Source organism: Lutra lutra, chromosome 15 (genome assembly GCF_902655055.1).
Source record: "Lutra lutra chromosome 15, mLutLut1.2, whole genome shotgun sequence".
Classification (NCBI taxonomy): domain Eukaryota; kingdom Metazoa; phylum Chordata; class Mammalia; order Carnivora; family Mustelidae; genus Lutra; species Lutra lutra.
The window spans coordinates 13,596,495-13,609,330 of NC_062292.1; the positions used below are offsets into that span (position 1 = coordinate 13,596,495).

General features: G+C 54.3%; 1 protein-coding gene across 1 annotated transcript; it reads left to right on the top strand.

Annotated features, from left to right (window-relative positions):
- The first annotated feature begins 742 nt into the window (after positions 1-742).
- Positions 743-4,397, top strand: LOC125085780 (uncharacterized). The gene is made up of 4 exons (XM_047704524.1): positions 743-950; positions 1,065-1,156; positions 1,555-1,663; positions 2,730-4,397. The coding sequence occupies exons 1-4, from the start codon at positions 743-745 to the stop codon at positions 2,831-2,833; spliced, it is 513 nt and encodes a 170-aa protein (XP_047560480.1). The 3' UTR covers positions 2,834-4,397.
- The last annotated feature ends 8,439 nt before the right edge of the window (positions 4,398-12,836 follow it).

Here is a 12,836-nt window from a genome sequence, read left to right on the forward strand (position 1 = left end):
CGGCAGCGGGCAGAAGACCCATCTCCGCTCCAAAAAATGGGACGCGCACTCCCTCTACTGGTCATTTCGTGAACTGCTCTGGACTCCTTGCAATTTCACTAGATTGCTGAGGGGATGTGTGGGCGTGTTTAGGGGAGGAGGGACAGGCATGTGCCACTCCATTTTAGCCGTATCTCCAAACCAGGAGGAGTCACTTGCCCCCTAACACCCACACCCACACCCACACCCACACACCCACACAGGTTAAACAAGTGAGTGTCTTCATACTCCCACTGTGGGCTACACAGCATGGGACCGTGATGAACATTAGCCACTGACAACATCTCACGTGTTTACTGACACTTTGGAGGCAAATACAGGCGTATCACATGCTATTGTGCTTTGCAGATGTTGCAATTTTTCACCAGCTGAAGGCTTGAGGCAACCCTGCCCTGAGCAGGGCTCTTGGCGCCATTTTCCCAACAGCATGGGCTCACCTCGTGTCTCTGTGTCACATTCTGGTTATCCTTGCAATATTTCGAACGTTGTCATGATTATTACCTGTGAATTGCTGCGGTCTCATGGCGAAACCTGAGCCGCTGAGGACAGAGAGCGGCTTCTCCAGACGGGCTCTGAGGTTGAAGAAGCTGTGGGCATGAAGTGGCCACGGAGGGTTTAGAGTGTTCCAGAACCGGGTGGATAAATCAGTGGGAAGCTTTGAGAGGGGTGACTCAGTTGTGAAAGAAGTTCAACTGCGGGTAAAATGTTCTCGATGCTAACAGAGAAATGGTTCACAAAAGGACGAGTCAACCAAGGCGGCAAACTGCGCTGTTGTCTTATTTTAAAGAAATTGCCCCGTCACTCCGGTCTTCACCCCAACCTGTGCTGCCTGATCCGTCAGCTGCCGTCAGCATCAAGGCCAAAGCCTCCAGCAGCAAAAAGATTCTGCCTCACTAAAAGCTCAAATGGTGGTTAGCGTTTTTTAGCAATTAAGTATGTTTTAACTAAGGTATGTCTTTGGGGGGACATAACGCTGTGGCACACAGTTACTAGACTACGGTCCCCTGTAAACATCACTTTCACAGGCCCTGGGAAACCGAAGCATTCATTGGACTCGCTTTTTTGTGATAGTCGAGCTGCGGTGGTGTTCTGGAACCGAACCTGTGGCACCTCCAGGGTAAGCCCGGTCCGGGGAGGTCGGTGGATAGGCTGACTCAGCTTAACTGTCTTGCACAACTTGTATCATATGGGAAAAGTCACCGTGTTTTGCCGAAGACTGCTCCTCAGCGGAATCTGTGAGCCATGCCAGTGGTCCCCCGTTGTGTCCTCCAGCCATGCTGCCCCAGGCCTGTCCTGGTGCCACCGTGGGGGGAGTCCTCCCTTCCACAGGCAGCCGGCAGCTCAGCCGTGTGCTTTCTCCATGCCCATCCGTGCTGACCCAAAAGTGAGATGGCTGAGGCTGCTCTGACTGGAGTCGCCCCAGGTGTCACCCACAGCACCCTTGGCCCTGCCTCCCAGCCCAGGGCTCCGGGCTTGGAACATGGCCTATGTTAACCAAAGGTTCTCCAACTCCAGTGTCCTCCGAGTCACCTGGACTGCTTACTGAGACACAAAGTGCTGAGCCCCAAGCCCAGAGGTTCTGATTTGGCAGGTCTGAGGCGATGCCCAAGATTACAAATTCCTGGTAAGTCCCCAGGTGAGGAGACACTGCTGGTCCCAGAACCACACTTGGAGTGAGAACAGCTTTCCAGCCGCTGCCAGCTGGCCTTGCCTCCCCGGGCGGGCAGAACACACACACGGCCCCTTCAGGTGGTTCTACCTGGGCTCTGCGCCCCTCCCCCAGATGCTCCCCTTAGCTGCCCCAGAAATGCTCCCTGGGGCTTGATTGGAAACATGACCTTGTTGTTCTTTTCACTGTCCAGATGGGAGGCTTTTGTGTGTCCTCAGTGAAGAGGAACAAGGTAGGGGTCTGGTTTCTCAGACACCCGGCTGGTTCGGAGCCCAGCAGGTGCATCGGGGACCATGGCGGGGAAGGAAGGCAGGTGGTGCCGCTGGCCCTGGGACCACAGCCAGAGGCCTTAGCTTCTTTTCAGGAACAAACTTCCTCCCCCACGGAGCCCAGGGAGGGCAAGGCTGACCCCTGGGGAGTGTCAGCCCTCACTGCTCCCAGTCAGCCCTATGTCTTGCTCCCCTCCCCTTTCCTCTGGACTCCGAACTGCTTCAGGAAACAAGGCGGGTTACAGGTGGGAGTAGGGGCACCGGGGTTAGAAAAACTGGCTTCAAGGAAAGCAGTTTCCTCCCCGGGGAAGACAGCAGACACTCCATCCCCACAGCCGCTGACTGCCACTAAGCCACGAAAGCAAGCAGCACCCTTACCTTGTCGGGAGAAAAGGCAGCAAAGGACAGAAGAGGTGGGAGGGGGAGCGGGGTGGGGGGTAACGACTCACCACTTCCAACAGGGAGAACTCCTGTGTTGAAACAAGCGCCTTTCTTCTGAGAGAGTAACCTGGGGAGGACAGACATGGGGAATTTGAGCAATGAAAAGTCGAGTGTGGTTGAGGGGGTGGGGGAAGTCCATGCCTGGTTCATGCTCTGGTACTTTAGTGAGGACAGAGTTGGGCAGAGGTGAGGCGGGCAGGGAGCAGGTGAGGGCAGGCTGCCCGCAGAGTTGGTGCTTGAGCCGAGTGTGACAGGAGCAGCCACCTGTGCCCCTTGAGAGACCTCCTCCACTTCCCTGTCTTTCCCCACAGGGCCAGGCGGGTCTGTCGTTAGCAACAGCCCCGAATGCCCTGAGAGGCCAACCTTCCCCCTTCTCCGCTTCATCTCCAGCCTCCTCCTGCACAGTCTGGGCTGACTTCCCTTCCTAAAGGACACGTGGCTGGGAGGTTTTGCCCGTTCCTTCATGTCAGCACCCTCCCCGGACAGATGAGCTCTTTGGAAACGGGAAAGATTCTCCCGAAATAGAGGGGTTTGCAGGAAGTCTGTCCCGCAGAGCAGACCAGATCCCATGAGCACCCCGGTCCGAGACTCACACGTAGCTTCCCGACAGTAACTAGGGATGCCTTTGATTAAAAAACCAAACCAAACCAAAGCCCCACAGATGGTTCAAGCCGGTTCCCAGAAACTGACTCCTCCGACCGGGGATGGGGCTGTGGAAGTTTTCACGAGTGTCCGACAAGCCCCGAAGCAACTGGGCTGTGGCCACCTTTGCCTAGGAAGGCTCTTCCTGCCTGTTCGGGGGCCTACCGGGGCTGTTGGTAAGTGGGGAGGTTCCTCCTGAAACAGTGCTTTGGGGGCTCGGAAGATCCAACCACAGGTCTGGGTTAGGAAGGAGCCCCCAGATGACCAACCGAAGCATTGTCCGGGGCTGGGGAGAGGGCTCGGTGTGGCCCCCCTGCGGAAGGCTCCATGGGCAACATCGCCAACCCGTTGGCCAGCAGTGCTGGCCAGGCTCCCCACTAAACAGTTAGGGTCCTACTTTCGGAGGGGATAATAACAAGCCCCATCTGTTGAGAACAGTCCCGAAGGCGTTCATGCACATGATCTCATCTGCCCCCGTGACGGAGGCCGCTGTGGTTCCCACAACCACAGCAGCACTGAAAGAAGGCTGGGCTTCAGCCGAGACCTGCCTCGAGTTCCCCCATTCACCCCCACCCCACAGGCCTGTAATCTAAGTAAAATGGTGTATATGTGCTTGCAGACAATTTCCCAGCACCCCCACCTCCTTCCTGAGGGCCCCCTAAGTGCTTCCTATGGAAAATTCTGGAGCCTCACTAATTACAACCATTTTGCAGAAGAGTAAACTCAGACTCAGCCTTGCCAAGAGTTGCACAGCTAGGAAAGAATGGAGTCAGGGCCCCGCTCCTCCCTCCTTCGGGGTGATTGCCCTGGGAAGGCCTCTCTCCTAGCCTCTGCTGCCTCCTCTGGGAAAGGGAGGTCAGAACCCCCAGGTCAGGAGTGGCTGGCAGAGCTTCAGCCCCAGGCAAGGAATTTCTGCCGCCTGCATCCATAAGACAGTTACCTGGATGGGTCCACAGAGACCCTCAAGAAAGAAGGCCTCCCATACCCAACCTGTCTGGGGGAAGCCGTCCCTGGTTCCCCAATGGAAGCCCCCTTCCTAAGTCCACTCCATGCCCTGGGCCTCCCCGTGAGGATGTGGGTCAGGGACAGAGGCTGGGGAAAGACATTCCCGGCATACAGAGGTAGAAACTCTAGGCTCCAAATAATAATGATAAGGATGAGCTATACTGGTGACCTGGAATAGGTTTGGGGGTATCTGGAATCTTTTGGCAAAACAAGAAGTCCCACGAACCACCCTCAGATACTCCTGAGCCAGACAACCAGAGAAAGAGTGAGTTCATCTGTGGGAGGCTCTTTGATAACAATTGTATATTGAATAAAGTTTAAAGTAGAAATCCGATCATGATTTTCTCATGTTTATTTTAGTGATGGTTACGTCTGCAGCAGAATATTTATCTTAAAGAAGCCCGCCTGGCTTTGGATACCTGTACTGTGAGGGGGCTGGGGCTCACCGGTGAACTCAGGAGAGCTGGGCATCAGGGAACCACCATCTAGACTTGGCTTAGGACTCACCCACACCTGGGGCTTGTGGGGGCCGGGCTATGCCTGGGACCCCATCTGTCCCTCCTTTAGATACACTGAGCTGCGGCTTTGCTCCCTCCTCTGCCCTCCCCCTCTCCGGCTCTGCTCTGCATCCCTGGTTAGGAGCCCGGAGCGCAGAGATGGGCACCCTCCAGACCTTAGCCTTGCTCCAGGAAGAAGAGGCTCCCCCTCCCGCCTCAGACAGAGGCCAATGTCCCCGTTCTAGGTTGGCTGAAGCCTCCCCCTTTGCCAGAGATGTTCCCGAGCCAGAGAGGGGCCTGGGAGCACAGGGCCGGGCAGTTAGCAAGGAGAAACTCTTGCTGTGGGGCCCGTGGGGGCCCGTGGGTTCTGGATGCAAGAACTTCCTGGCGGGCGGCCCACAGGGGTTCTGCGGCGGCCAGTGGGTAGCAGAGAGTGGAGGACACAGCGTACACAGGCTTTGGGGTGAGATCTTTGAGTAGACGTTTACCCCGCCTCTTATGAGCAGGTTACTAAACTCTCCGAGCTGAGTTTTACCGTGTGTGTGGATTAAAGGAGACCATGACTTCAAGTCCCCCACACAGTGTAGGATGCTCTATAGACACAGGTCCTGTGTCCTACCTCCTCCCTTAGAATCTGCCTGGCCAGCAAGCTGGGCACATCCCCTGGGAACCCCAGAGCTACTCGGTCCTTCCATTAAAAATGACAAATCAGAGTCAGTCCCCAGAGTGCCGAGCCTCTGCCCCCCCCCCCCCCCCCCCCCCGCTGTTGTGTGAGGCCCAGGGACAAGGGAGAGAGCACGTGGTCTTCGTGGTCTTCGTCTCTGGGCATTTCCTCCTCGTTAAGCTCAGATGTCGCCCGCATCCCCACAGTTCCCCATCACACAGGCGGGAGAGGGCTGCACCCTGACGGGTCACCACATTTCCTCTTCTCCCTCCAGCATCTCCCCGCCCCCACCCCTCTAAGATCCCCAAGCTCCCGGTGGAGCCAGCCCTGGCCCTCACGGTCCTCGCTGGCAGGGTCCCAGGTGGAGTTCTGTGTCCTCTCAGAGAAGAAGGACCTCCGCTTCTTCTGGTGTGCTGTGAGGCTGACGGAGCCTGCCCCTGACGGGGTCGTCAGGCCGATGGTAGAAGCCTCCCCAGCCGCGTTCGCCGAGTCTCCAGCTCAAGTAAACGTGGGTGGGTTGGGCCTTCGAGCAAAAGAGTCTTGGGTGAGTTCCCTGCGACCCCTGTGGACACTCCCGTGCTTTCCAGAACTTTCCAGCCAATCTATGTATTAGCGCCGCCGCCCCCTCATCCTGAGTTAGTCCGGCGGGAGGCTGGGCTGTTGTTCGCTCTGCAGCCAGTGGGTGGCGGTGTGACGCACTCTCCTACCCCCTGCCGGGAGGCTCAGCCGCCCGGGCCAGAATTCCCTAAGGACTTGTTCTAAACACTTCTGTCCTGCTTCTTACTGGCCGTGTGGCTTTGGGCCACACAGTCTTTCTGAGTTTTATCAGTCTTTCTGAGCTGGTTTTCTGATTCAGCACGTCTAAGGCAGGGCTGAGAATCTGCGTTTCTAACAAGTTCCCAGGCAATAGGGTTGCTGCTGTTCAGGGGATAGTATCAGGAGCTAAGAGCTCTCCCAGGTCCCGGGGAACCCAGGGGCCTGAGATCAGACTCTCTGATTTCAGGAAGCAGGTGGAGGTGGCCACAGCTCCCTGGAAGGTTCCTCTGCTGTCATTCCCCTCCCCCAACATCCTTTGTCACTGAATCCCTAGGGCACCTCTCCACCAAAGCCCTCAATGGCCGAACAATTAACCTCTCTCCAACCACAGGAGTTCATCAGAGGGTACGTGTTATTGGAGAGAGAACAGGAATTGGAGGAAAGTAACTAGAGAAGGTCACAGACGAAGGAGACAGGAAGAGGGAGCTCTATACAGGCACAGTGGTCCCAGGGCCCATCCCAGACGAGATAAGCGCCTGAGATCAGGAGACGGATCTTGCCAGCTCAGAAGACCCCTGGGGGTCAGATACTCGAGGCCCCAAACACTTCTTCCTGGCCCGATTCCCAGGCTCTTTGTGGCACATGACTGAGTTCTGGCCAGTGGAAGTAGACTAAGGGATGCCTTTCCTGTCCTGGCACACAAAAGCCTCTCTTGTGATCCTGCCCTCTCTCAGCCTGTGTGGCACTTGGATGTCACAGTCCTGGCCTTCCTCGAGAATGACAGAGCCTTTGGCCTCCTACGCGATGGCATGGAGCAGAGCCTCCCTCCTCCCTCCCCATGCCATTAACCCGCACAGGACAGAAGCATGAACTTCTACTGAGTGAAGCCGCTGGGATCTCAGGATCTCCCTGTTACAACAGCCAGTGCTCTCCTGACCCACGTATCCGGTGCCTGCCCTGATGGCAAACGAGAAAGAGAGCAGATGCCACCACAACAGACAGCCCTGCAGGTCTCTCCAGGAGCCTAATCAAAACATGCACGCTGGGGCACCTGGGTGGCTCAGTGGGTTAAAGCCTCTGCCTTCGGCTCAGGTCATGATCCCAGGGTCCTGGGGATCAAGCCCCGCATCTGGCTCTCTGCTCCGAAGGGAGCCTGCTTCCTCCTCTCTCTCTGCCTACCTGCGATCTCTCTCTGTCAAATAAATAAATAAAATCTTTTTAAAAAAAAAACAAAAAAACAAAAAAAAACTACGCACACTTAACGTCTCCCGCTCGAGGACAATCAGAGTCACCACCTACCGAGTGTTACCAAGTGCCAGACACCCTTTGTCTTCACAAGGTCCTTACTCCTCACAGCAACGTGAAAGGTGGTGCTATTATGATCCCCATTTAGAAGGTTCAGAGCTGAGGGGGGCAGTTGGGGTGCTGTTAGGACGGTGCCCAGATCACATCGTGATAGCCTCCAGCAAGACGCGGAGCTAAGACTATTGAATCCAGGATATGTGTCCAGCCCACACACTCTGAACTACACCATCTGCTCCCCCAGAGACTTGAGACCCATTCCTCAGCTGTGAGGGGCTCACGCTGAATTGGGAAGACATGACGGATATCCGGGAGTATGAGTTTGGGACGGGGGAGCAGAATTTTTCTGACCCTTGGGTTGCTTTCTGGGATACTGTGATCCATAAAAAGAAATAGATATTCGGTCTTCGTCACTGTTTCTAGCACAAGACTCTTAAAACTCTTGGAATTTCCTGTGATAAGAGTGATGAAGTGTCTTTGGTTATGGTAATGAGAGACTTCTGGAAATTACCTAAAGATGGATAACTGGTTGCCAGGGGAACAAACCCTATGATTAGAAGGATAGAACTTTTGGTCTCACCCCCTCACACACATCTACCTCTGGGAAGGGGAGAGGGGGTGGAGGTTGCATCAGAAGTCAATGGCCAGTGATTTGATCAATTGGGCCTATGCACTGAAAACTCCATAAAACCCCCAAAAAATTGGGTTCTGAGAGCTTTGTGTTGGTGAGTATGTGGAGATTCAGGGAGAGTATCTCACTTGGGCATGGAAGCCTTGAGACCTTTCCCCGTACCTTATCCCATGTGTCTCTTCCATACGCTCGTTCCTGAGTTGGTTGTTTAGTAGTCACTAAAATGTTTCCCTGAGTTCTGTGAGCCACTGTAGCAAATTAATCAAACCCAAGGAGGGGATCATGGGAACCTCTGATTTATAGCCAGTCGGTCGGGAGCCCAGGGAACTTGCAATTGTATCTGAAGTGGGGATGGGGGCAGAGATTTCCTAGACTGAGCCTTTACCCTACAGGATCTGACCCTGTCTCCAGTAGGTACTGTCAGCGTGAGTTATATTGTAGCACACCCTGCTGGTGTCCGAGAGTTGCCAGGCGGTGTTGGTCACCACCTACTACCCCCCTGGCCCCCAAATGTTGGAACTGACTTGCTAAATGCAGAGACTGATGGCTCCCCCGTAGGAGAAGGAGGGAAGGAGGAAAGGAAGGTGAGATTAATGTAACAAGGACAGGTCCCCAGTAACTTCATCACTCAGTTCGATGAAATGATGTGTGAGTTTGGGGAACTCTGTGTGAATCACCCGATTCTCAAACTTCCCCTCCCGTCTGGCTCTCTGAACCATTCTGCTGCCTTCTCTCCTGCCTGTGACTTTAGGTCTGTTCCACCAGTTGAGCACAAGAGAGGGTCTATTCGCTGTTGGATCCCCAGCACCTTGAACAGTGCCAGGCACATAGTAGGTGCTCAGTAAATACTTCTGGAATGGATTAAGAGGGCAAGAAACACAACTGGCTGGAACTTGGTACCAAGAGCCTGCGTCTCCCCGTGGAGTCTCAAATCATGGACTTGAATGGGCAGAATCATGAACTCGCATGGGCAGAATCATGGATTCACATGGGCAGTAGGACTCTTAAGAGGCCGTTTGGTCGGTGCCTTGCTTCTACTGAGGACTGCCTGCCAATCACCCTGTCTCTCCTTTCCTCAAAGTCTTAATGAATGGCAGGGCTGGAGGAGACCTTTAGGGACCATCTAGCCCTGAGGGCCTCAAACTTGGCTGTGGACAGTATTCCAGGTTGTGAGAGACCTAGATCCACTCCCAAAGAATCTAACCTGATTTCCTTGGTCTGGGCATGGTCCCCCAGGTGGTACTAATGTGCAGCAAAGGTTTAGAACCAGGGATCCAGTCCAGCCCTCCTCATGTTACAGGCTAAGCCTCAGTAAGGGGGAGGAGGAGTATTCAGGATTATTAGCCAGTTTGTGGCAGGTCTGAGCCCCCAGATACAATGAGTGCTCTTAGAAACTCATTTAGGACCGAACACCCTTCCCAAGGTCACACCTTTTCTTTCTTTCTCTTTTTTTTTTAAGATTTATTTATTTGAGAGAGAGAGTGTGTGTGTGTGTGTGAGTGGGGAGGGGGAGAAGGAGTGGGAGAGGGAGAGGATCCCAAGCAGACTCCGAGCTGTGCAAGGAGCCCGAGCCCCACCCGGGGCTCCATCTCACGACCCATGAGCTCATGATCTGAGCCAAAACCAAGAGCTGGACACTTCACCGACTCAGCCTCCCAGGCAGCCCCTAAGGTCACACCGCTTAAGCCTCTTCTTGATCAGAGTGGACTTAGATTTAACGCGAGTTTCAGGGGAGCCCAGAACACAGCTTCACCCTATCCTCCTTCCTGCCCTGTGCTGCCCTCCCTCCACAGTCGCGTGCCTCTGTTCCCTCAGCTTCTCTGGGAGTCTCCAGCACCCCTCCCCTGGAGCGGCTCTCCTTCCCCTCTCTTGGACAGTTCCTCCCTCTCGGCTGCCTTGAACCCACTCATTCCTTTGCCGGCCAAATTCCTCCCCCAGAGCCTCGTACCCCGACTGAGCTGCTCCCCAGCGGGCCCTGGAAGAAAGGGAGTTCTGCCTCCTTCCATTTCATCCTTCTCATTGGCAAGCCCCCACCACCACCACCACCACTACCACCACCACACACACACACACACACACACAGTTCTGCAAGGCGAGGGCTGGCCCCGGAGGACCCTGCTCCCAGCTGGCAGACAGCTAACCTGAGTCACAGCCTTGGAACACACATAATCTGCTCTCGTTTGTTAAAAAAAAAAAAAAAAACAAAAAAAAAAACAGAAACCAGTAGCCAAAAAAACACTGATAAGGGCTTTGGTGAAAGGTGATCCCGAGTAGATAAACTGTTCCCGAAGCAGTGGTGCGGTAAACAGCCCTCTCCTGGGGGGGCCTCACGGAGAGTACTGTGGGCAGTCTGGAGGGTTCTCAACCCTCATTAGCCCCAACTAAAAATGGACTTCCTGGGATTTTTACAGGCAGCTACTAAGCCTGAGTAGAACTTTTGGTGCATTATTACAAACACTCTGACTAATTATGCCTCGATCCGGCTCAAGGGGCCAGGAGGCCGTTTTGTTCCTGGTTCCCGGGGCTAGAGCCTCTGCGGTGCTCATCCCTGACAATCCCTCCTCCACCTCCCGGCCTTGGCCCAGGCCTCTCCTGATCACCCCCCGCTGCCTTTTAGAGCTTGGCCCGTCGTTTCTATTTCAAGCTTGTCACAGCCACGGAAGCCCAAGTCTGCTTAATGTAAGCCGCTCAAACACCAAACACTGAGGCGCCTGACGAAGGATGGGAGGCGCTCACACGCCTGGGCCCCAGTAGGGGCTCCCCCCATGGCTCCTTCACTCCCTGCCCACTGCCTCCTCACGCCCAGTCATACCTCAGCCTTCCAGAACCCCTGTGAGGTGGGTGCGATTGGACCCGTTTTCAGAAGAGGAAATGGGCTCAGAGTCACGTGGCCCAACCAAGTCAACACAGGGGCTCTCTGTACTGACTGGACCTTAACGTTTTCTGGGTCATGGTGGTCACTCATTTTCCTCAAGGCAGGGGGCTTAGAGGTCGCGCACGGGAGGGAATTTTGCTGAAGGCAGAGTCGCGGCCAAGTGAAGAGGCAGGAGCAGACAAATGTGTCGAAAAATCATCTAGTCCCGAGGGGGCCTCGCTGGACATCATACGCCAAACTTGGCCCATAGATAGGTCATCATAAGCCTGCACACTGTTTCATGATGGAATGTTGGAGAAATCATATTTTCTAAAAAAGATCCAGACGTCCAAGTCTGTCTTGAAAAACTGCAGATCTGAGCATGCCAGCCATTCGGCTAATGTTGAAGCTGACAGGCAGGAGCCCCCCGAAAGGGACCTGACCTCTTCAGCTTCTGTTATCTGTCCGACTCCTGTTAACATTTGAGTTTATGGCCCCTGAACTGTTTCCACCTTCCCACTCCCTACAGGAAAGGCAGGACCACAAGTAGTGAAGAGACCAAAGGCAAAGGCAAATGGGGTGACCTCAAGAAGACCACTTAGTTCCCTCTGCTGCAATTTCCCCTATACAATAGGAATAGTGTTGCCCGTCTCAGTCAGCTCAGGCCGCCATAACAACATACCCCGTACTGAGGGGCTTAAACAACAGACGTTCATTTTCTCACGGTTCTGGACCCTGGAATAATCAGGAGGCCAGCAAATATGGTTTCTGGTGAAAGTTCCCTTCCTGGTCTTGTAGACCGCGTGCTTCTTGCTGTGTCCTCACATAGCCTTTCCTCAGTGTGAGCACTAGGGGGAAGGGGCAAGCCCTCTGGCGTCTCTCCTCACGAGGATACGACCCCTGTCAGATCAGGGACCACCTTTAGGAGCTCATTTCACCATAATTACTTCTCTTAAGGCCCCATCTCCAAATAAAGCCACACTGGGGGAGGGTAGGGCTTCAACATACAACTTCAGGGCAACACAAACATTCAGTCCATAATAACAACACCCACTTCCTAGGGTTGTTGTGTGAGGGTGGAATGACTCCATGCTTGAAGAGCACTCAAAACGGCATCTGGCATGTAGCACATTTTCCGTGAATATTAGCAATAATATCTGATGATACTATTGAGGGTGTGGGCTTCCTCTTGCGTTGTCTGCCGAAAGCTACATCATCGTGAGCACCCACTCTGCTCCCCAGACAGCTGTCGTCTTCCATAAAGCCAAGGAGAGTGTTACAATTAAGAAAGGAAGACATGTTGGCACATTTCTAATGCAGAACCCTTTCCTCAAGGAGGAACCTTGAGGTTCCTTGCTCCTCAGGGAGCACCAAGGGAGATGGCCAATGGGAGACACCTGGGTGCTCTCCTCAGGGAACGTCTAACCACCTCCCCGCACAGCACTGGGCTCACATTCTTTCTTCGGCTCCCCCAGGAAGATGTTCAGCCTCTGAACTGCTTGTCTATGGTCTGGATACACGAATGCCATGTTTTCCCACATGTGCGATGTTCTTGTTACCCCTTACCTGCCCTTGTGTGAGTTTCCCTTGAAGGAACGGGGGCCTCTGCCTGGGTCCTGAAGATCGAGGTCACAATCATCTCTGTCCACCCCAACCCACTCTCTGCTCGGCTATCTCCCCAGGAGGCTGCCCTCGGTGGATGGCACTTCTGTCTCCTGCTCTCCCTGGACTCCTTCAGGCCCAGGGCAGAGAACAGCTCCGGGTTCCTCGTCATCCTTGATGGTTCCCCCATCTTGTCAGTGCCTCTGCCGACAGACCCTTCAAAAGGGGTGGTGTCCCCTTCATATCACAGAAGGTTCCTGGACCATCAGAAACTCCCCAGTGTAGCTCCTGTATGATCACAGGCCTGGGTCAGTGTGTTCCCAGGTTCCTTCAGGACACAGAGGCTATATTGCTCAGCTTACTTCATTTTCACCTTCCTAAAGTACCCAAGAATCAAAAGGAGAGCATTCTCACCATAGCCTAACCCTCCCGTGGTATCTGAGCAGTTGCTCCTCTCTGGGTAGA